The 25,009-nt window shown below is 36.5% G+C and overlaps 1 protein-coding gene across 1 annotated transcript in view; it reads right to left on the bottom strand.

Moving 5' to 3' along the window:
- Positions 1-25,009, bottom strand: part of BRIP1 (BRCA1 interacting DNA helicase 1) — a gene marked incomplete at its 3' end in the record, with an annotated part of 57,538 nt that overhangs the window by 26,868 nt on the left and 5,661 nt on the right. Inside the window, exons 6-13 of the mRNA XM_080630252.1 lie at positions 20,988-21,281; positions 20,294-20,515; positions 19,684-19,883; positions 16,164-16,296; positions 15,493-15,644; positions 15,023-15,194; positions 14,769-14,906; positions 14,202-14,363 (exon numbers count right to left, since the gene is read on the bottom strand). Coding sequence (XP_080486378.1) covers positions 14,202-14,363; positions 14,769-14,906; positions 15,023-15,194; positions 15,493-15,644; positions 16,164-16,296; positions 19,684-19,883; positions 20,294-20,515; positions 20,988-21,281 — 1,473 coding nt within the window. The remainder of the gene's footprint in view (positions 1-14,201; positions 14,364-14,768; positions 14,907-15,022; positions 15,195-15,492; positions 15,645-16,163; positions 16,297-19,683; positions 19,884-20,293; positions 20,516-20,987; positions 21,282-25,009) is intronic.

The following is a 25,009-nucleotide window of genomic DNA, read 5'->3' as shown; positions in this document are numbered from 1 at the left end:
GAGTAGAAGGAAGAAAGTAGATAGAGTACTGAAATGGGACTAAAAGATTTCAGGGACCAGAAGTAACTGTCTGGAAGGATTTGTGTGAAAGGAAAACGCTGAGTTTCCTTCCAGAAACAGGAGGGAAAATATTTGGGCCAATGAACCAATAAAATCTAATGTCTGTTATCCAAAACTTTAAAATAAATTTGGAATAGCACTCCAGAACTATTAAAAATAGCACTATAAAAAGCACAATGTCCCTTAAGAAGAATAAAAGGTCACATGTATGAAAAGAAAGCAATGAAACCCAATAACATTTATCAACATCACCAAAAATATTACCTGCTTTCAAAAGGACTGAAAGAATACGTGCCTTTCGGCCACCAGTCATTTCCCAAGCTGCAGAATCAATTTACATTTCATCTTTGTGCCTTTTTTCATTTTTAATCAACCTTTGCACCTTTTCAGCAGTGATTTTATTCTCAATGCATTCCTCACCAAAAAAGAAAACCCCTCAATTTAGCTTGACACCCAGACATTTGCACTGCACGGGGCTGGGGCTCCACCAGCCAAGAATAACTTAGCCCATTGAATTATTTAAGCAGTTGTTTGCACTCAATTAGATTTTCATGAAAGGTTAAGCAATAGACTGATTCACAGAAACCTCTTTGTGGTTATGGGATGTATCTAACACAATACGGAGAGATATTTTAAATTCATTCTTCTAAATGACTAAGCTGATACAAAATATCTAGTCATCAAAAAAAAAAAAATTGAAGTTTCAAATTCCATATTGTCCACTTTTAACAGATTCCATTTAAAGAGAACATAAAAATATCTGTCCCTAAAAGTTTTAATTTGTGAAGTAAAATCTACTTTCAAAATAGAATGCTAATTTCCCACTGTTAATGGGAAACTGGAGACAAATACCAAAAGCTTGTATAAATACATATGCACAGGTAATCTTTTCTTTATGTGCCAAAAATAAACCGTTTCAATGCAGCATTGTAATGGAAACAGGCCACACAAAGATGCTATTCTTATCAAGGACAGGCTATGCCTCCTTTCTGCTGCACATTTCCCTAACTATTTATTATCATCATGGGGCGGGCTACCACAAGCAATGCAAAGAAGCTTCCAAGCTTCTTTTGAACCATACCTGCTTTACAGAGTACTAACTCCCAATCAGTTTCTGTCTGGTCTCACTTTCCCAAAGTTTCAATGCTTAATGACTGCAAACAGAATATACATAAATACGAAAATATTACACATTTTTTCTGCCATCAGGAAAAAGAAACCAATAATTAAAGAATACAGGGAAAACAGTATGTTCAGTAATTCTGATTTCTTCTTTTTAAGGAATATGAAGACTAGGCAACACAGAGAGGAATTTTAACACGCAAAGACCTTAGAAAAGTCCTCAAATAAAAGCAGACATTGTGAAGGAATGAGACCAGAAAACTTCATCTTGCACAGTTAGTCATGATTCCAAAATTAAAACAAAATCACTGAAGTTTAAAATCACTGTATGCTCAGCAGGTTATTCTCTTCTATAAGACAAATTATATTGCATTGGAAAGACTTTGACAGTCCAGAGATGGAATCCAGGGAGCAGTGAAGGGACTTCGACCCAAGTCACATCTCTTCCAGAGTTATGAAGAAAGATCATGCAGTCTTTTCATGTTCCTAACAGGTGATCTATATCATGGAGTCCTTCCTCAACACATCTCCTGGGAGAAAGCTGCCCTCAATTGGAAACCCGCAGTACTACCACATGGGCTTTTTCAAGAGGTTTTTCACTTCGACATCTCTTACCATTTCTTCACTGCCATGTGAAGAGTCTGTGATTTTCAAGAACTTGTGGCGGAAAGTATCTTTTTAAGTTCAGGAGTACTGTACTTATTTTCCCAGGGAAAATATTAAACAAATGTGAAAGAAACCCAAATATTTAGGACTAAGACTAACATGCTGAGATAGCCACATATGCTAGGCAATGCAAATCTGTGCTAGCCCACACAGGCTTGGCAGCCACACTGTGGGGGGAAAAAATACTAAAGCTACTGTGCAACTCAACTACATAATTAAACTAAACTCTGAACATGGTGAAAACCTCCGTATTACGAACAAGATTCTGATCACCATGTGCACACTCCAGCACAATAAAAGGTGAATAATTCATACTCATTTTCAAAGGAAAAGTATGCATCACTCAACTTGGGGGAAACACAGGGGATTTCACTGGTATGATTTTTCTTTAGGGACAATGACAAAGTGCCGCTCACCAGCAGGAAACTGAAGCACTGAACTGTGTTCCATGTGCCATAAATCAACACTGCAGCCTACAGGATGTCTCTCTGGTACCAACATACCATCAATTTTTCAATAACCTCCTTAAATAATGGAATATGTGAACGGCAACAACAGTAATGAAAAATGAAATGTTTTGCACACCAAAGACTCTAGAATAACACGGTTAATATGTTGCTCCTACAGTTAAAGAAGCTTCTTTATATAAAATCTTTTTTTCCCCCAAAACCCAATCTGTTTTACCACAGAACAATCTGGATAGCCTTTGAAGCATTCAGGCTTTAAGCTCCATCACAGCTGTTTCTAAACAACCTGGTTTAAAACAGGGTTTCTTTTGTGGTTTTAAAATTAACCAAGACAACAGCTTTCTGTGTTACCAGAATTGCTTGTACATTCACCCTAGGCTATCATTACACTTCCACGTTCCAGTGAGGGCGCAATCCTTCACACAAAGAAAGCTCCCCAGAAAAAAAGTATTTTTTAAATGGATTGTGTAAATCCTGGTCCAGAATCAAACCCCAAATTATTAATTGTTCATTAATGAAGTTAGTATCCTTCACTGCTGCCCATCATGAGCCAAAACCCAAGTTCACTCACCTTTGACCTTTTTTTCTCCCCAGAATAAAGAGGAAAAAAGGACAAGGTTGTCTTAGCGGCACATGAGCAGTGAAGCACAGTACCATCTGGGAGAAGTGATTCAACAGACGTGCAGGCATGAGGCTGACCAAGTCCATGAATACTCACACAGTAAATGGGGGCAGGCAGAGGTCTGTCATGGGGAACTGACACCAAGGGTGGGAGAGTAACAGGTTTTAGCTTTTAGTCTTCTATTAACACTAACAGAGAATATATTTTTATATTTATAGAAGCCATTTTACACCTGTAGTTATTATATCATTTTAAGAAAGATTAATATTCCTTTACTTCCTCAGACAGCTTAGTCATTTTTCACTGTTATACAGCAAATCAGTGCACATATCATCACATAATTTCTCAGCAACAATCATGTATGCATGATGTTGAGTTCTGAATAAGTAATGACATAATGATAAATTATGATAACAGGGAACCATATCAACTCTTATTCTTGAAGAAATCTAAAACCTGTCATTTGGGAAGCAGGACCACTAAAGAGAAAAATCAGTACAATTCCACACCTAAGGCAAAGAATCAAACACATGTTCAAATACAGAAATGCAAAGTGAAAAAACTTTCTGCAATCATGGCAATGCCAATGTTGACCCTTACCCATGTCACCAGTAGCAGAAACACATTTCAGTCAGAAGTAATTAAGAAAGAAACAATTAATTAATCTCACACAGCAAGAAGCTATTCAATGACTTCACAGAACAAAAGTTTCACGGTAATCTGTGACTAAGTATATAACTGTTAACTATAACATTTCTATAACAAGAGATAAGATAGGGTTCCATAGGTAAAAGAGCATGAATAGTAAGAGTGAATCATAACTCTTCTCTATCCCACAGAAAGACTCTGATGCTGGGGAGGAAAACCTGAAGGCAGGATCTCTAAACACAAACTTTACCATAAATCCACTGACCGCACTGGAAATGTTAAGACTCAAGTTAAGACTTGATTTTAAGACAAGGTTTTGTCCCAACTTTCCAATGAGGTAGAATTAGTCTGAATTTTGAAAATTTCAAGTATCCCTTTCAATACATTTAATATTCATATTCTAGTATATGCCGCTACATTGCTGATACAGAACATGCTATCTAAATATATGCTTTTAAGTATATTTTATCTCATATAGAGAGACCATGAAATATATGACTTCACAGAAGTCGCTCACATCTCTACAACATCAGGCAATGAACCTCTCAGAAACACCAAAAAGACCAGGAACTCTGCAGGTTGTAATGGTTCAGAACAACAGTAATGCCAAAGCAACCTGTGCAAGACACACTATCTTCTTAAAAATAATGTTGCTTATGTATATTGTTCCCTATTAATAACTTTTTCCATCCACTTTCTCTCCCTTTCATTAAAAGCTCTTGAGGGAAAAGACACAGTGACTGTAATTGTTATTTACTATTTGAACTCTGTCATTCACAGAGTGCAAAATTCTTGACTGTGAAAACTCATTTTCAATGCAGATACTACTGGAATGGTAAGAAAAATAAGCGAGCAGGAAGTGTTAATTACAAGGGAAATCGGAGCGTATGTTAACTAGACACAACAATTCAGCTTGCAGCACTTTGACAAGTCAGAGCTCAGAAGTGCGAAACAATACTAGATTTTCAGTTTATTTTCCTGATGCTGTATACTCAGAGTATTTAAACTAACAGCGTAATAAAATATTAAACTGCACAGCTCCCAGGGTGTGAAATTCACAAGCAAAACACTCATCTACCAGCACGGCATATAATTTTTTTAGACGTAATACCCAATAATCTGCCGCAGACTGTCGCTACGGATTCTACTTATACGATGTACAGATGCTATCAGGAAGTATATCTGCTCCATGTAAAAAGCAAGTGCCACAGGGCACTTGAATAATTGCACATCGCCTGCTGGTCGCCGTAGCAGTTCAGTAACCCACAGAAAGCGTATTTGTTCATTCTCTGCAGCCCGTAATTCAAAAAGATAAGGTGAGACTCAAACCACACCTAGAAATTTCCTCTGAGCCAACAGCACTGAGCTGCTAGAACACAAGCACCACAGTCACTGCGCACTCAAAAGAGTGGCCATGTTTAGAATGTCTGATTGCAGTAAGCAATACATACAGACAGCAAACAGCTCCTCTATTCCCAGAGTTTCTGCTGGTTTCCACAGAACAAGCAGTTAGAACAGTTCATTACTTTCCTATCACCTCACCCAAATTTCCACTCACCCTGAATATTCACCTGAGTAACTCTCCAGTTTATCTGGTTAATGTGCAGCAAAGACAGACTCAGTTAACAAAGCTGTAACTTCATATCAACAACTTTATAACATAAACCATATTGCATAAAGAGATCAGAATTTCCAAATCAGTAACTTTACAGATTCTCATATTAAGGTCAACCTCTGAAAAACATGTAAAAAAGCACAGTAATGTCTCATCCCTGAGTCTGAGCTCTAGCGGCAAAAGGAATGATGCTGCTCCCTTCCTTGAGCATGCAATATCACCTCTTCCCTTGAGCTATCTCTGACACTTCTGTGAAACCCAGATGAGCCAACTCAGTTCACAAAGCCAGCAGAAAACTAACCAGGGGAAAAAAAAAACAAGGATAAAAACTTTTCATTTGTTCTAGAGATCCAAATCTCTGATACAAAATTCAAAGTAACACAAGAATGATCACAAGGAAAGGGGAAAGAACTTTGTCATTCAGCAGCAAGCTGCTGGATCATCTCCTCCAACTTCTCTAAGCACATCTAAAGTTTGGATTGTCTCTGATTTCCCAGAAACCAGGAAAATTACCCCATAACCAGTGCACATATCTAGGATCCTGTCATATATTTAAGAACGAAAACACATATTGTGCAACTATTCAGATTGTCAGTTATCACTCCCCAAAGATAAAATTTTATCTTTGAAGGAGCCCAAGATCAACATTTTTCTTGGCCTGCTTTGTGAGTAACACATGTGGAGGGTCAAAACTGAAATCAGCCATCAGTAACCAAGCAGTAGAGAAAGAAAAAAAGCACAGATACACTCCAGACACAAACAACTCGAGAGGTTAAAGAGTCCTAAGTGAAAACATTCTATAAATTCATAACAAAACAAGCATCAGCTTTAAAAGTCTCAGAGAACTTCAACTATATTGCACTTCAATTATTCCTTTGAAGGATAATTCAGCACTTTCAGCTTTCATATTTCAAGGAGGTATGTTTGTTGCAGCTTCTATAATTACACAAGAAGTGATCTTGTGTAATGTGAGCTACTAGCTCCATCTTCAGATTTAGTTTAGCAGAGTAACTTGATTGAACTCATGACAGGAGGCTTGCCAGCATAACTTGAGGATAAATATTATATACTTGGCTATAGAAAAACTCTTATTCTAATTCTTTTTGTACAAACTTCACTATTCCTTCTGCTACTGTCTTTCTCTATTTGAACCAATATCACCACAACAGCCTTCAGTGCCCGAGGCAGAGAAAAGAGCATAGTGATGGAATGGTTGAAGTCTTCCACCACACACAGTGATTTTTACATACATGTCTTTGCTCTGCCCAAGTCAGTGGGAAATACTGAAACTGTAGACTTCAGAAATCACATTAAGATTTACAGGAGCTATTGGAGCTCCCAGAAGACACCTCAGATAATGCACACCAAGCTTGAAAATTGTTCTTTTGGATGAATGTGAGGGCCCCAATACCTAGACAGTTTATATTACAGGCATTTAAATGTTTAAATGATGGAAAAATAGAGAATAAAACTGAAAGTAGATACTGTATATGATTAATGGGAGCAAATAAAACCATAGAAGATGAAGAAGCTGAGATAAAGATCAGAGAGGAAAAAAAATACCAGTGCAGAGTAGGAGTGAAAAGCAAGCAATGAAGAAACAATAGTGGACAACAAGTAAAAAAACATTCTATCCATATGGGTTTATTACGTACAAATGTTGCAATGCACAGGTTTTGACTCTTCGTAATTCTGCCTTTTTAGATCACATTTTCCCCAAATTATGCCCCATCAGACAGAAATCACTTTACCAAGATTTTCATCAGAGTAATGCAGAGACACAGCTTTAGAATTTGGCAATAAGCCTTTCTTTTGAAAGAAAAAGAAACAAAACCTGAAGGGTCACTGTAGTGTCACGAGCTCCACCTCAGCTTCCACAGTCACTGACAAAGTTCTAGTGGCTCCCAGGGGGCATTGCACAAAGTGAGTAGTGCCAGGGAAGAGACCCAGAGAGCTTCTCACATGTTGTTTGATTACTCTTCCAACATTTGGCTCTACTTTCATTGCTGGGTACTTGCACATAACGTGAGTTAGCAAGGATGGCAGAATTCTATTCTCTAAAGTATTTTCTTGGTTTTAGCATTTCTTACATAGTGTAATAGCATCATTGCAGCTGTTTGGCTCAAACAAATAAGGCTTCTGGAATAAGAGAATGCCTTTCCCTTGAGAGCAGAAAGCAAATGCTGTGCAGAAAGTGAGTCTCATTATTAATTTACAATTATTTCATAACTTACCTGTGATATGCCAGCCTGTTTGAAGGCTTCCTTTCTTTTCATCCCAAAAATGTGATGTTGGATATTAGCTATAGTTAAAACATCTAATACTAGACAACACATTGAAACATTCTCTTGCCAGTATCATTTTTAAGCTATAACAGTGTAAACCATATTCTCCATCATTAAAAATATGCAGAAAGTTAACGTTTATGTAACTTCAAGGAACAAATTTCTGTCATAAAAGATACCTGGTGCAAACAGATCCCTATATCTTGCAAATGTTTACACACAGGAGTAAATCTCTTCTTCAAAGTACTCCTACAGCTGTCAACAAGAATATTAAGAAGAATATTACTCTTGATAAAGCATTTAGCCCTGCATATAATACCTAAATACACCTAGCTAAAAAAAAATTAAGCAATCTAATGAAACCCACCCATAATAATATATAATGCATAATTCCTCACCTAAGAACTCCACAATCAGTGTGACTGTACCATGGAGCAACCATCTCTGGTGCAAATAACTGTTTTCCCATTTAATTTCAAATTCACCTTTTAACTGCACAAACCTAATGGTTTCCAATTTTTTCCTCCATATACATTACAAGTCAAAAGACACTGTGGAATGTTTATCTCTTATCTGGATATTGTCATTTTACTGTCTCAAACTTCTTAAAACAAGCTTTTCGCTAGGGAGGAAATCAGTCAGCATCAGACCTAGTGGGGAAATCCTGCACTTGCTCAATGTCTGTGGCTTTTACATAGTTCCAGATGTTCAGAACATTAATAATGCACTAACTCAAAACCTCTTTTTGAAACTTTAGAATGTGCAAATTGCATTAAAACCTCTTTGCCCTCATTAATGGTATTGTTACAATCCCAGTACCCTGGAAAATGTTTTTTGGCATTTGTTTAACTTTGTGATATTGCCATTTACTCATTTTAACAGCCAGTGCTCAAATCTTAATGCTTTTAATAGGCCTGCCTAAACAGACTACCATCTTTTGTAAATTTATTGAAGTAATTTATTAAATAAGTAAAAGTTGTCTGAAGGCAGTGTTGGGGTTTTTACTGATGGCAGCAAAAAAAAAAAAAAAAAACGGGTTTCTTATAATTTATTTACAAAACTGTGCTTCAGCAAAATTTTACAAATTAAAATATTTTGATCTTTTTTCAGTCTTACAACTGATTCATTTTCTGCCACTCCGACGCAGGCTTCTTGAAAAAGAAGTAACAATTCTACCAACCTCACACAAATCTCAGTAAGAAAGGGGTCTGTCTTAGGCTAAGAAGTGCCAGACATTCAGAATTAATACAGAAACTGTATCCCTCTCTCAGCCTGTCATATGTAGGGGTGGCACATTTACGTCCAGGCCAGGAAATGGCACATTCAAGGACCCAGGCTCATATCCAATGCAGACACACTGCTCCGCAATGGCAGGAGAATGCAATAGCAAGAGGTTAAACTGAGGTCCCTCCTTTTGATTCCAAACAAATACCTAGACTGAACCCAAAGATTCTCAATCTATTTGAAAACAGCACACATTATACCTACCGCCATGCTCTGCTAGGTCTATTGCCAGGCTTTATGCTGCTCACAGAGTTAACTGATGTTAAGGTCTGCCTGCCTGAAGTTGTATAATACCACTAAGAATGGTTTTGTCAACAGACTAGTGAACAGCACTTGTCTGTAACTTCACTACAGCTTTGGTTAATACCTTAAACATGGAAAGGGAACCAAGACTGTTAACAGAGGTGTTCCAGTCCAAATGGATTTACTGTCACTCAATTCTGACTGTTCTCACTGAAGAAAACATGATCAGCCAAGAGAACAGGAAAATGGGACAAGACTGACAGAACCTAAGCTCTGAACTAGCTGCTCTTAAGAAGAGGTACATAGCAACTCAAATGTGAAATTCAGCATTTATGTTTTGCTGAAGTTACTACATATGTATCACTATAATCTTACCCCAAAATTCTCAAGGGGAACAGCAAATGCAATGCAGCATTAATTGGGCTGTACCTATATGTTAATAGTAATATAATGCAATGTAATAGTTATGCCAGGTCCAAGACATTTCCCTCTACAAAACTATTTGATACAGTATAATGCAAAATACACAGCAACAGCATGCAACTGCTGAGCAAGAGTGCTATTTAACCTCAGAAGTTAATGCTTTGTAAAAGAAAGCAAATACAAATGAAATACAATTAATCTGAATCGATGGAGAACACTAGATCTTGATGGTGTAAGAGGGAAAAAAAAAAAGCAGTAAACAAATTTTGGATTCTCAAGAGAAGAATACTTCCCAGTTGTTAAGTTTGACTGTTTGAAAACCACCATTCAAACCCTTTTGGGCAACTACGTTATTTTAAAAATGTTACTTTCAAGTCATGGCTCAACAATTAGCAGACACAAATTCAGTTAACAATGCCTCACAGGAAAAAAAAACCCCAGCAAAACCCCAACATTAACATCACTGGCCAAAGCTTATTTTGTAGAAAAGCTACAAAAGGTCAGTTAATTCATCATGATGGATTATCACTAAAATTTATAAGCATTAGCATTTTTCTCCTTGCTGGATACCTTGACGTTCATATGACACATACTGGATGAATCACCTAAGATGAAGGCACCAGGCAAGATATATCTTAATGCAGACAGGTTGGCAACATGAACCCTAATGGTCCTTATCTTAATCTTGTTTAAAAGCATCTTAGATTTCTGAGTAATCTTTTCACCTTCTGATATTCTCTTTTATAGAGTGTTTTTGCTGGAGTTGCTACTGACTTTCACATAAACTTTTTTGTTGCATAATATCACCAGGTTTAGTAGCCCTGAATTGATCTACGTTTGCAATTTAATCGATGCTAAGATTAAGCTTATGTTAAAAAAAGTCAACATGACAGAAAAATTTGTATGTTATTGTAGATTATCCATTTGTGAAACATGGCATCACAGCTGTTCAGAACAGACACCCACCAAACACAGAGACATGTATCTGATGCACTGTTTTATTCTCATCCATATATTTTCCTCTACTGCATTATTAACCCCAGATGTTTTCCATATGTATTTTTTAAACAGTCACTTCTCAATGAAAAGTATGTTTATTCAAATAGCTGATCAAGATAAAAGGAAGTTTCTCTACTATTGCTTTTTTCCTATTCACATTGCATCTGGCAATTCCAAATTACACAGACAGGACAAGGTGGCAGACTTTGCCCACAGAACTGCACTGAGACGTTTCTGCTACAGCTATTTTGATAAAAAAAACCCCAAACAAACAATGAAGCAGGGGAGAGAAGGGGCACAGAAGATAACTACCAAATTATTTTTTATTCAGACTTTTTTGCAGTAACAGAAGTTCATACATTAGGCAAAAAGATCTTTTGAAAGTAACTACTCAGCCTAAGTATCTTCTTAAACGGATCATTAGGAAAGAATGCAGGTTTACAATGTTGACTTCCAATTCTTCACAAAACAGTTGAATAACATTCTACAGATTATAAATATCTTGTTGTAGGGGGCACTCCAGAGCAAAATACAGACAAGTGACTACTACCTCTTCCTGGCAGTGGGCAGCTTCTTCAAAGAAATCTAGAATCTCCCAGGAAATAATCTACCTAAAGAAGCACTAATAGAGAAAAATGCAAGCCATTAATGGATGCTTTCTGCGCGCATTAGCACTGGAAGGAGTATGCGACTGAAACGCCAGCTGCTACAGCAACAGACCCTGCTGACATTTATAGCATCCATCTCCAATGTTCTATGAGCAGGAGCCAGTTTTTTCATTTTATGATTAGGTTAATGTGGTGACATTTAGAAATTTCACTTGCCCTCTATTTGTACATCGAAACTTTCTAGTACTTTGACATCTTCTGGGTGAGTACAAGACAGTGTTTCTATTATACACTTCAGAAGCCTGACACAAATCACTAAATTTCTGCCAGAGTTTTATGTATAAAAAGCAATCTGAAATTCCAGAAAAAATAGAGAGAAACAAATACTGCTCATAAAAGCTCCTTAAATTCCAGACTGGGAAGTTTAAATTATATTATTTGTCCTATTTCTGCCAGAAATTTATTTTCAACATTGTGTAGTGAAGCTCTGCCTAACAGGACAAGCAAGAGGAGAACACTGCCTGGTGCTTGCTTTAGGGTCCCAATATCAGTCATGACAAACTGTCCCAGGCAGGGTTCTCAACTTCTGCTTCCTGTGGCAGAGGTTAGACCCTCCACTTTTTCTGTTTCCATAGACTGAGGCAAAAAAGTGGTGATTTCTCATTCCTACAATGAAAAAGAACATTTATCTATATTTTATTAAAGTGAACAAAATTCGAAGTGAACAGAAATGAACAAAAGTGCTATTTCTGTCCTTAACATCTCCTTGTATCTAAACCCTTGAAAGTAACATACAATTTACTACCTGAATTACATTAATAATGGGCTTTCCAGAAAAATAAAACTAACTTTATTTACAAAGCAAAAGAATTTGGGATAACTATCAAAGAGGTTTTCAGGCAAACAGGTAAGAAAGAATGGGCAGAATGAGTGCTGAAAGTGAGGCGCTGAACCAGACAGAGCCATCCAAGAAGCAGGGCTTCTGATTCTTAAAATTGAAAGAGAACGTTGCACTGGAAAACACATCTGTAAGTGTAACCAAACTGACATCCAGTGTACATGCCTAAATTCAAGCTCCATCAAATCATCTGCATAGATAGTACTCAACATTCACAGCATTGCCATCGGCCTTCCAGACATTTAAAAACTTTATTTTTCACTTAATCCAAAGCTGAAATTCCAATTCATAAAACCCTCAAAAAATCTGCTTAACTCATAATGGCTAATTTAGTGATGTATGTGACATGTATATTAATCAGATCTTGATAGCCTTGAGCAATTTCTTTAAAAGCTGTGGGTTTTTTTAGAGCTATAACAACCTCCCCACAAAAATCTCTGAAAATCAGGTTTGAAATGTAAATGTGCAGGTAAGCCATATTCTGTATGATGATAAAAGAAAAATACCTTGTTTTCCCTGTACTAATATGCTTATGCTTACATTATTCTGTGTTTTCAACATATTAATCTCAGACTTACAGGCAACCCAATCCAGAACAGTAGAAGTGGAATAAAAAAGGGCATCAGTAGAAAAATATTGGCAATGTGATTTAAAAATATCATCCTTCAATTGTCTGCAATTCATATTTATCAATATTTTTGCTAGGATCATGGAAGTGTTCCCACAAAGAAAAAAGACCACTCACTCTGTTTAGCTAGATGACCTTTCAGTGAAGCATAAGGCAGTGAGAGGGGGAGGGTACAAGAGCTGTTCAGCAATCTCTTTCCTTCCTTATTAAATGTCATTACAAATTCTCTCTATGCTTTCAATTCAGATTACTATTCTCATATAAAACTTTCATAAATATTTGTTAGGTCTGGATACCTAAGATCAACCATCACATACTGTTTAACATCATACACTGGAGTAAAAAGAATAATGACAATACCCCCATTTCAATTCTTCAATAAATTGAATGGAAAATTTCTTTTCAGATCATTAACTATGCATATAAGTGCAGTGTCTTGAGCCAGATTAAGAAAATTTACAGTCAGTAACCTGCTTTACCAGTGACTGTACATTACCTGGTCTAATGTGGTCACCTAATGGTTACTGTCAGTAATTGCATCGATAACTGTATTTCTTTATAGACACCCAGTAAAGAAAAACCCATCACTTTGCAGCCTCATCAGTTAAACAAAACTATTATAAAGACTTCAGAGAAAAAAAAAAAAAAGAAAATTAAAGAAAATTATTTCTTTCTCTTTTTTAAATTTTTCTTATTTTCCTTCCTAAGGAACCTTAGAGATGAGGGAAATGGTCGAATCTGTTATTTCCATTCGCTGTTCATTTGGTAGGATTTTGTGAGTTTTGGGGTTTTTTGAGAGGTTTTTGTTTTCTTTGTTGAGAGGATTTTTTTAAAATCATAAATGATGGTTCCAAATGAAAAAAGTCACATTCTTGCAAGCATTACAAGACAAATGGATATGAATTATGGAATTATATTGCAGGTTTATATTCCTGTTCCTCAGAGCTGACCATAAATAACAGTAAGAAAGAACTGAGAGAAGAAAGCAGAACCACTGTGAGGTACAGATTAACCATACTTAGATATCCGTTGTCAGTGAAATTAGATATGACATAGTTTGAAATTGAGAAATTTGATTCCTTTCAGCCAATGCCAGTGAGCAATTCCCCTGACTCAAGAAAAATACACCAGAATCTCCAATGAAGTGAAATGGAACAAGAAACAAGGAAACAAGAAATTAACTGGATGAATACAGCGTTCAAGTAGCACACAGGGAACATGCTAAGGCATTCTTGCTGCTGAGTTATACACATAAATTTTCCTTTCCTGATGTGTATTACAAAGATTAGGTTGGGGGATTTTTATAATAGTTTCAAAACATTCAGGGAAACAATTAAAAAACCCCTGCAGATCAGTCTGGCTTGTTTTGTAAAACTGAAAAAATTGTACCCATTAACTAAGATACAGACACCTGCTGAAAACAAATATAATCATGGGGTTTCATTAAAACAAACTTGTATAGTAGCCTATAGGAAATTCAAGACCTGACAGTATAATGTCATCACAATGTGTTATTACATCTATTTTATAAACATTTATATATGTTGATGCATAAAGCAAGAGATTACACAGTACATTTTCAAGCAAAGTATGTGTGATTTCAAAGGAAGAATACGAATTAAGATTTCCTTACCTTATAGGATGGCAAAAAGCACAAAATTCCTTGGGCTACTGCTTGACACACTGAAAGCAGAAGTGCTCCCACCTCATCCTGGAACTCAAAGGTCTCTGTATGCTGGAACGTGGCACACAACTTCCGACCGTTAGGGCCCACTCCAATGGTGCCAATCCAAACCTGGTGTAGTTCATATTTAAAAAGTTAATTCTAAAATAAGCAGCACAAACTGTATTAAATTACTTGAAGTTAAATAATGAAATATTAAGTGTGAGGGGAAATATTGAGATATAATATTAGATTTCTAAACAAATTAATTCCAGTACTTAAAAACAGAAGAGAAAGTGCAATAACTGATAAGATGGCTGTTTACCAATACAGCACAACTTAAACTTTTCCAGGAACACGTTTTAAATTGCCCCTTTTTCCATTTGAAAATGTACTATATAATTGCATTAATCCAAGCAATAGTTCTGTATGTTCCTTTTTACACTTATAGAATGGGTTTGTCATCAACAGTTACTATTTCTCATCCAACGGCCATCATTACACCTCAGGAGAGGGAACCACAATGCAAAAGTTTACCTGTGAGTTCCGAATAACGTGATTTGCCTCTAACTGAATAGAAAACTTCACACCAAGCTCTGAAGAAAATGAGTCCATTGGAGAGAGTGTACCAGATGTGAGAACAATTGTTCTCACATCATTTAAGTCAGAAAAAGCCTAGGATGGAGAAAGAAAAGGAGGAATTTAAAGTGATTGCACTGATTTTCTAAGAACTTATATGCATTTGTTATGACTAAAATTACTAAAGGTCTTCTACTTCACACCCAGCTTACCACAGCAGGATTCAAGCACCAAAAATTAAGCGTGTGGACTACAGTTTTCTGCCGCAAATTCTTTTTACGCCTGGGCCGTGCAAAGAAGGCACTTGTATCTGACGCATCAAGTTGGTTTTCACTCATCCAGGTGTAAGTTTGTTGTAAAGCAATTCTGTAGTCATCTGCAAACCTACAGAGAGATACAATAATATGAAAAAATCCTACAAGAAAGAATTGAAAGTGTAAGCATTAAGCACAATCAGTGTTGCTACAAGGCATTTACAATTAAGTATAAAAAAGGATTTTATACTTTCTAAAAAAACCCAGTGAAACTTCATAATAACTAATATTTTAAAATAAGGTTTAAGCCAGAAGCAGCTCAGAAGCCAGACACCATAAATGAGGGGGTTCACAAACAAAAGAGGTGTTTTGGCAAAGCAGTTGAATTCACCACCACCACACTGCTCAGGCTATGGACTTGAACTGACCTGCTCTTATCTTTAAAAAGATATAAAAGAACCATGAATAATCCCTTCAGCACCATCTGAGTGGCAGGGCTCACAACTGGTATCTCAATCAGTTCCTCTTTACCAAACATTGATACTTTTTCTTCTTTTTCCAGGACAGCAGCTAAATGTTTCTATGAGAGGCAAACAAATTCCACATTAACAACATTCTAAGTATCTTCTCAAAAACAAAGCTAATACAGATTCCAGAATTCCAGCACAGTGCTTTAAAAATTCACCTAAAACACCCATATAGGCAGACTGAAGACAGAATTGGAAGGGAAAAGTAACAACGTCTTTAAAGTGTTTGGCTTATACAGAAAGGAGGGATAAAATTGAAAATAGGGTAGATACATTTCAACAGTCAATAAAAATGCAGATGGACAAAACAGACAAAACTATCACTGACTCAATGCTGCAATTTAAGTAATTGCACATTATCAGTTAAATCCATTAAAACATTGATTCTCCACAAATCCCAGTAGCTCAAGTGGAATACTCATGGTTTTTATCAGGCATCCTCTTCACACAGCTTTTTGGTATTACAATAAATTAAAAAACCTGTCAGCATTTAAACTTATTTACATTTTAAGATGCTTAACAACATCAATATTGTGCACTCTGGTACTCAGTTATATAGCATACAACATTACCTGTAAAATGGGAAAAGTAGTATCAGTTATTCCCATTTTGTGCAAAATACTGAGCATCTCTTTTCCAGTCCAAACCTTAAAAGAAGTTTCATACCCTCTTTCTATCAGTTGACTAGAGCTCTCCTTTAACCAGCTGTAAAAAGAGAAATCGGAAATAACTTCAGCATTAATTTTAGATATTTAGAAATACTTTACACGTACAAACCAAACCTCAAAAATTGCACCAGACTTCTATGATGTTGATGGCGAATATTTTCCTACATCTAAGTACAGAGAATCTGCTTTTCTATATGTCTCTTTGTCACTGTTGAACTAACTTCTAGGGAACTGCTCATGGTGCAGCTCATTGAAGACGAGAAGAAAATTTGTCCCTATAGCATTCTATTTTAACATCACATAATATTTGTACAATAAAGAAAAAGGATTAGAATATACAATATAACATGACAGGCTCATTTAAGAAAGATTTCTGCTGTACTTTTCAAGCCACTCATTTTTACTCTAGCTGATGCTAATTCACCATGGGGCAATAAAAAGTGCAGGTCTATCTGCAGGTATTTGTAACTCTACTACAATTTGAAAATGAAGCAGAATTACAACTGTATGTACAACGCAAAACATGATTGGACTTTCTGAAAACCTGATCTAAACACGTAGATCACCTCATTTGTGGCACAGCTAAAATCTTTTCTAACTGAATGTGTCCTCTATCATCCCCGCAGTATTATGAGACCTTCTCTCTGTCTACAGAGCAGGCAGGCTTCCTCCTTGTCAGGAAATGCCGAAGCTGTCTGTTTCATCAACCAGCAGGAGGCATCAGAAAGACAGCTGTCATTTCTACAATAGTTCAAAGTACTTACCTGTAAAAACAGTTATTCATTATCAACGAAAGCAACAAGGCTCAGTGACTGTTTCAGTGCCAGATTTCCTGTCATGTCTCTCCAAATAATCTGATCAATGGAACAATCAAAAAAAACCCAAACCTTTCCTTTTGCCAGGTTAAATGCAAACAAACCCCCATAAATACTACCAGAACAATCACTTCTTTAGCTATAATTTGCTTTTTCTTATTAAGTGATGATGATCACTAACACAGGCAGGACTTCACCAGTGTAGTACTCTGCCCCATTTCCTCAAACACAGGATCAGAAAGACCTGGAACTAAAATTAGAAAACTGCCACTGTGACAGAAATGACACAGATTTACAATGGATAAAACATCTGCAGATATAAAACTCCTGCCTACCTGTTATGAACTTCAAAAACCATCACATACTTTAGAAATGGTCACACTATAAATGCAAACACAAACTTAACACAGTAACCTTCCTAATACTAAAATATCACCAGAAAAAGCAAATCCTAGAATAATTTCCACCCAATTAAATCTAATATCAAAGCATTTACTTGAAATAGCTCTTAATTTATTTTTAGAATACAGCAGTAAACATGAATAAAATTAACCTGATTCCCAGAAAGATATCTACGGGTTTGAAGCAAAGTATGCAGTATTTTCAGGAAAAGACATGACCAATGTTACAAACGTGCCTTCAATTCAAGAAAGTATATTTGCTCCTTCTCTCCCTACCAAAAAATCCCATTGCTGACACAGCCTACTCCACTGAACAACGTAATTAGTCCTGGTAAATCTGCATCTCATCAGAAAAGCCTGACAGTATGCCTCCAATGGTATACCTTCAAATTCCTCAGAATGGTCATTTTAGCACCTCTGTGGCACTAAGCCCATGCTTAAGTGGATTTAGTAAGATTCCTTTCTGGAATGAAGGCCCAGGATCTTCATAACTGAAATAAGGTTTTTCTAATTACCCATGCGTTTGGCTTAGCCACCTCACCCTGCATTTTACCAATTACTGGCTATTTACACCCAGTCTTCTGCTTTCCATGCTATTGGAAAATTTGCCATGACAATCATCGTTAGTTTTTCTGATAAGGTTAAAAAGCTAGAGGCAATCAAATCTCCAGCCATGCTATTCTTACCTTTCAGTAAAATTTAACATTTCAAATATCTAAGGTAGGAGAATCAGCTTCTGTGACACATAAACATTAACTCTCAGAATGGAGACTTGCTGTAGTGTACTCTGAAGTCTATTTCACCAGCCACTAATGCAACAAAATGACAATCTTGACATGCACTTAATCAAGAGTTCAGTTCACTTCAAAGCCACTTGTATCATTATTCACTTTTATTCTGCTGAGTTTGCTGCTCCAGGTTTCATTAGCAGTGTTCCTGAACTCTTTCAGTCCCTGGATCCCTCACATGAAAAATTCAAAAGTTAAGGGCTACAGAGCTAAATTCCAGATTCTTCAGTGGTGACAAACTCTTTTTTGTTTCAACTTCCTCATGTTCCCACTTCATCCATAAGACTTTCACCTTCACCCCTTATTTCTTGCCCTCTTTCCTGAGCTTCTGACCCCGGCCCATTTGCTTTTGTTCCATCCCATCTCATGATCGTTAACTTCTGCTCAGGTCTTCCACTTCCTATTCTATGTCCATAGTTTCTGAAGGTTACGGGTTTTTTCCACTCTTACTACCTTTTCCTCTATGGGTGCAGAAGGAGCAAAAAGGACATTTGGCTTTTGAGCTTCTTTCTGCCTTACTGATCAACTCCTGCTTTCAAAACCACTCCCTCAATCATCCATATTTCTCCATCCACTGGACTCCTCTATCCTTGTGTTCCAACAAGACAGGTACTAAGAGATTCAGCGTATCCTTGGTTTCAATTTCAGTACAAAAGCAAGTCATGAAAAACACACTCTACTGACATAGTCCAGGAATGACCAGTAATCCTGTGTGGACAACTTTTTCATGAGAATAATCAGAAATTCAAAAGGGAAAGATCGTGCATGCTTCGTTCAAAGACGTTGCTACCTGAATTCTCTATAGACTTCAGTCTCTTCTGAGAATTTGCATGTACCTCAGTTTTTCAGACCCTTGTATCTTTGTTCAAGTTGTTTCACAAGGAAAACAAAGGGCATGACTGATAAATTCACTTTCACCTATGAAGAACCCATTCCAAATAGATTCCAATCTGGTTCCAAGAACAGATTCCAGCCTGCTCCAAACACCTCCTGCCCAAGGCTCTGAAAGCATTTTATAAATGTAAACTATGTAATGCTTTGACAAAATAATGCTGCTACTATTTGTTGTGTAAGCTAACAGAAACACGTGAAAGCGAAAAATTATTTATCTCAGGTAAAGTTTTCATACGGAACTTCCTAAGTTAGGACAGTAACCCCCATAAAGATCAGTAAATCATTCAAGAGCAAACATGCTTTTCAAACAGGATTTCAATATTTGTTTTTGAGTAAGATGAATGGCTTTTTTAACTATATCAAAACCCTCCGAATTCCTCAAATGAACAAAAACTGGGTGACTGCATAGTTTGAAGCACACCTCAGTTGCAAAACAGCAACCAGTAAATTGCATCAGCAAAAGGAATCTAACTGTAATTTTAAAAAACGCTAATTGATGTAATGGAATTAGAAAGAGTTGCCTTACTTTGTCAGAGAGCAGCACACAGCCTGTAGGGGCTCATGATCCTTCTGTCTGATTTTGTTGTTGACCATGAGGTCTAGCTCTTCTCGAGCAGCTTTTAGTTGACTTTCTGTAACACCGAAGCTCATTGATTCTCGAGCACAGTCCTCAATATTATGGGCTTCATCTAAAATGACTACTTGGCCTTTTAGGTTAATTTCCATCTAAAAAGGAAATTATGATCTAGTAAAACAAAGTGAAAGACATTAAGAAGAAACAGCAACTAACAGGATGCTGTTAAAAAAGTCTGGATTAATATAATCTGAACCTACCACACACTCCATAAACCAAGTAACTGGGAAGTTTGCAAGGGTTTACCTTCCTTTGATTAAAAAAAAAAACCAACAAGCCCCAAACTGATCAGACAGAGTATGGGACCAGTGGAAGCATTCCTTGGAATACAGAAATGCTTATTCAGAGGGAAAAAAAAAAAAAGAGAGAGGAAAAATACCTTAACCCAGGAGTTATTCTGTAGATAATATTTTGCATATAAATCAGATTTCAGTTGGCCATTATGTTTTTAACTTCCCTTTAACGTCAATTATTGCAATCTCTTCCTTACAAATATACTTACACTCTCCCGTATCTGTGGGTCCAGAAGATAATTATAAGGACAAAATACAATATCTGCGTCCACCATGAGTTCTCTGGCTGCAAAATATGCACAGGCACGAAGCTTCTTTCCCAGGCTCACTAGATCTTCAATGTCCCAAGCCTGATACACTCTGTGTGCAGACTGTAGTGCATGGTGTTCACTGAGTTTATGAACACCATGATAGTAAAGACAGGACTTGCCCTAAAAGCAAAGCAGGCAGATAGTCCATGGTTACAAAATACAAACGAAAACCGAGCAAGATTAAATCCCCTAAGTTGTTATGTGCATGTGACTTCATTTTCTGGAAATATTCCTAACAGTTACTTTTTTATGTCAGATACTAATGACAAACACATCACATCAGACAGAAAACAGGCAAATTCATGTTCCTAAAATAAAGGACACTTCCTTCTTCTTCATCTATAAAAGCAAAGACAATTTAAGTCTTGTTAAGAACATTAACCTTACAGTCGTAAATACTATTCTTATCTGCGTAATTTTTTTTCAGTACTGATACTGTGCATCACATTTTCTAACAGTATTTAAGCCGAATTACCAGGAGGCATTTAAGCAACATAGCATAAAGAAGTAAACAATGTTACTCATTCCAACTGTTCAACTACATTTTAGCGTGTTTGAAGGAGTGTTCATTTTCTCAAATGAAATTACTCACATGTTTTCCTTCCAGCAACTCTACACACATTTCATTCCTGTTACTACCACTATTGGATACCGTTGGATGAATACAGGTATAATCCCGGCTAGAAAGAATTGTCATGGGGACACTGGAATAAGCTGTTCTCTTCAACTCTCTGGTGATCTGGGATATTTGCTTGTGTGTTCGTGTTCCAAAAAATATTTTGGGAATGAAAGGCTGATCTCCATTTTCCTTCTTCTTCCTGTTACTAGCATCTTTATCAGTTTCTTTTCCAGAAGAACAGGAACACTCAGTGCAAGGGCCAGAAGACTACAACCCAAGACGAAAAAAAGATTAACAAAATCCTACTGTAAGATGAACATGATAAATCTGTTTATGCTCTATTTAGAAAATGCCCTATAGGATAGTTTGAGTTAGTCAGTTAAATCACCAAGGTGGCCTATCAAACTGCAGAAAGTTTAGAAATGCTAAAGCATAGACACCATGTCCTCATGCCTGAAAAATCTTAAAAAACTTCTGGCAGTCACTAGATACAACTTTATCATAACCCAATTGCAGAAAGTTATTATTCCAGTTAAGTATGTACACAGACAAACAAACTTCTTGTATTTGAGCTTCACCATAAGGACGCTTCTATTACAGAACAAGAAGAGTCCAGCACCTTCAGTGAAGACAACCTTGGGACCAGACACCCAAATTAAAATACTGAGAACATTTTTACCTTAAAGCAAACAGAAGAAATCTAGACAGTTTAATGAAATCTGCAGATAAAACAGACTATGTCATACAGTCTCTATTAGAAACATGTTTGCTATGCCATTATGTCAAAGGTCATCTAGTAAGTATGAGAATTAAAGACACATAGGGAATAATTCTAAACAGAATCTAACCCTGTAAAATATTTGTTAAAAGTAATTTTTTCTTCCTGAGAAGCACCCTCTCTCATAATGTAAAGTACTGGAAAGACTGTCATGAAATTGTCATAATTAGTGTGAAAAGACTTGCAGAAAAGAAGTAACTCATGAGTAACCATGTCCACACACTTCCCATAAAAAATAATGAATTCTTCTAGTGTAAAAGAGTTTTTATTTTGTTTTCAGGTGACAGCGCAAGTAACAACATGTAGTTGCCCACTCAAATACTCCTCCCTCCCCTCTTAATTGTAATCAGTAAGATTATCCATTATAAACAAATGCCAAATCATGCTGTGTGTTTCACCACAACTCTGGAGATCAAGCTGTCTTTTAGCCTCCACTCTGAGGAAAACCAAGTTCATATTACCCTTAGTCTCTCTCAGCCTTGTCCGCCATTAAATATTACAATACATGATAGAACGCATGTAAATGTAACCCTTCTGGAGCTGTCACTCACTGGGATAAAAGGTTCACTGATGTGCCAAGTAAACAGGCCCTCAAAGCAGATAAAGTTACACCCATGCTGGAATTGTTACATTCCCCTCTCAGGTTGCCAGTAACAGCAGATTTCATTACCGTGTGCTGCCACATTAAATAGCCAGTTCCAAATATCCTGCCTTCTATATTGAATAATTACTTATTCACTGAAAGGATAAAAAGAAGAGTTATGAATGGGGCTCTTGTCAACAGCGAAGCAGGAAACAGCTGACACATGGTATATGTTACATATGTGGCAATACCCAACTGTGTTTGCACTCACACAGAAAACTGCAATGCAAATTGTACCTTGATAATTCTACCTACATTCTATTTTGCTCCTTGAAATAATAAAAACACTGCTAGCATGCTAACAATTAATATAACTGAAGCAGTTACTGTGTAGGGCCTTTAAGAACATGTTCATCTTTTGATTTTAATTCAAGTCAGACTGTGTTTACAAAGTTAAAAGAATACACAGAATTCCAACATGATACCATACCTCTAATACACGACTGCTATTGCTCAGCCTGACATCTAGTTTGCCAAATAAAAGTAATAGAAAATTATTAGCACCAATCAGGCATCTGTTTGTTTTGCAAAAGTTTTTCTAACAGAAAATTCTTCTAACAGAAAATGCAGTTCAAATAAATATATACATAAACATGAACTGAAAGCTCTTCTATGATGGGTTTAAAAAAAAACAAAAAAAAACAGATGTATTTCATTTTTATTAAAAGAATTAAGTATTCTTATGTGTAAGGCTTCTAAATGACAGTGTTTTACAGGTGACCTTTAAAGTTTTCCTTAAAAGGTGTGAAATCGGTGTAATACTGGCTTTAAGCAGCACTTTAGCCCGTGTTCCAGCTTTCCAATGTTACCTTTCGCTTTGAAAAGCAAATTTTGTTTCAAAAAAAATCAACATTGCAAAAGTTGTAAACTCAGGCTCATTTATAGTAACTCATAAGAGTATAAATAAACATCTGAAAGCCACAACCACCATTAGCCAAACATATGTAAATAAATAAATAAAACCTTTTTAGAAGGTGCTTTATAATGAAGGAAAACTTGAAGAAACTGGTTAAAACAGTTTAAAAGCTGAGCTCTTCCTACTATTTGCACATTATTCAAATGTGTCAATTCGCATTTTTATGCTTTAGAAAATGGTGTGGCCATCTTTAAATTTTACTGAAACCAAGCTATCTTAATTCTATATGTCTACAAAAAGAATTTACTGTTAATATTACACGCCAAAATCTAATGTGGTGTTACTCTCCCATTACTACAGCAAAAGGAAAGAATATAGTCTCCAGCTGAACAAAGTGGTAACTCCAATATGGCAGTTTCCATGGCAGTGTTGCCTCTTAAAGTACAAATTTTTAGAGACACAACAAAGAGATGCTGGTTAAATTATAATAAAATTAGACAAAGTTTCCATTTATTAGGAAAGAATTGGGAGTGCGGAGCCAAGTATAAATATGTAAAACATAAGAGTATTAAGACACAAGAAACTACTTTATAACATCCTCTGGGCTTCAGAACTAAATATATTTTCAGCTGTTTGTATCTGGGATATAGATTTTCAGTTGAGAGAGAGTGTGTGGTGGGGGAAGATACTTCTCTGCTTTCTGGAGTTTAATCAGAAACACCCAGTAACAGATGCTGTTAGAGATGAGACACCAGACTGTATGGACCTTAGGCTAATCTAACTTGTTTTTACTTCTGTCAGAGGCTAGATAAACCAGCCTATCACATCAATATTTATATGGCAAAAACGTGGAAGTCTGATTTAAAAAGGAATCATCAAGTCCACCAACCTGTCCTACGTGTAAAATAGAGCTAAACAAACACTGAGGCTATGATCTTTGAAACACAAAGAGGTAAGAGGAGTTCTTCATATCTTCATCTACATTTCCCGGTTACAAAGCCATCTGAATGATACAGCAGTGAATACCTCTTGTGTGAAATATCACACAAGCACAATCTAGTAAGATATCAGCAGTGACATTACTAGAGCTTTTCAGCTATTCCTTTATAAGCTCTCAAAAAGCACAGTATTCTGCTGGTGCTGCAGCCTCTTGATTAAAGTACACAAAGCAGCTGTTTATCCTCTCACAGTAACCAGCAGGTGAACCCAGTTCAATATTTATCACAGGCTTTCACAGATCACTGCTAACCAAGCAAACGTTTTAATTAAGCTGGAACTTGCTTCAAAGAGCTCATTCAAAATGTCAGTCAGCAGAAGAAGGATCAGATACGGTGTCAGGTGAGAGCATGTAATACAAATCCACAACTTTCTTCATCCCATCGTGGTAAATTAGCCTATTCTGAAGTCCAGACCCTGATTGTAACAGGCTGCCAGTCTCCTGGAATGTGTAACCGAAGTCACTCAAACTCCATTGTGAAGGTTGTAAGCAATATGTTAAACTGCAATGGGCTAGCACATTAAGACAGATTCTTTTCACAGCTGTTTCTTGATACCCCGAGTGTTTGTTACACTACTCTCCATTTACTGTTTACTTTTTTTTACCTGGTATAAATGGGGATTCCTTAACCCAGCTGCCCCAGTTTCTCAGACCGCATGCTTTGACAGAATTAATCAAGAGAGTACCTTAAGGGTATAATTTCCCATCTAAACTCACACTA

Source organism: Psittacula echo, assembly GCF_963264785.1.
Source record: "Psittacula echo genome assembly, chromosome: 15".
Lineage (NCBI taxonomy): Eukaryota > Metazoa > Chordata > Aves > Psittaciformes > Psittacidae > Psittacula > Psittacula echo.
This window is presented reverse-complemented; position numbering and strand designations above follow the sequence as displayed.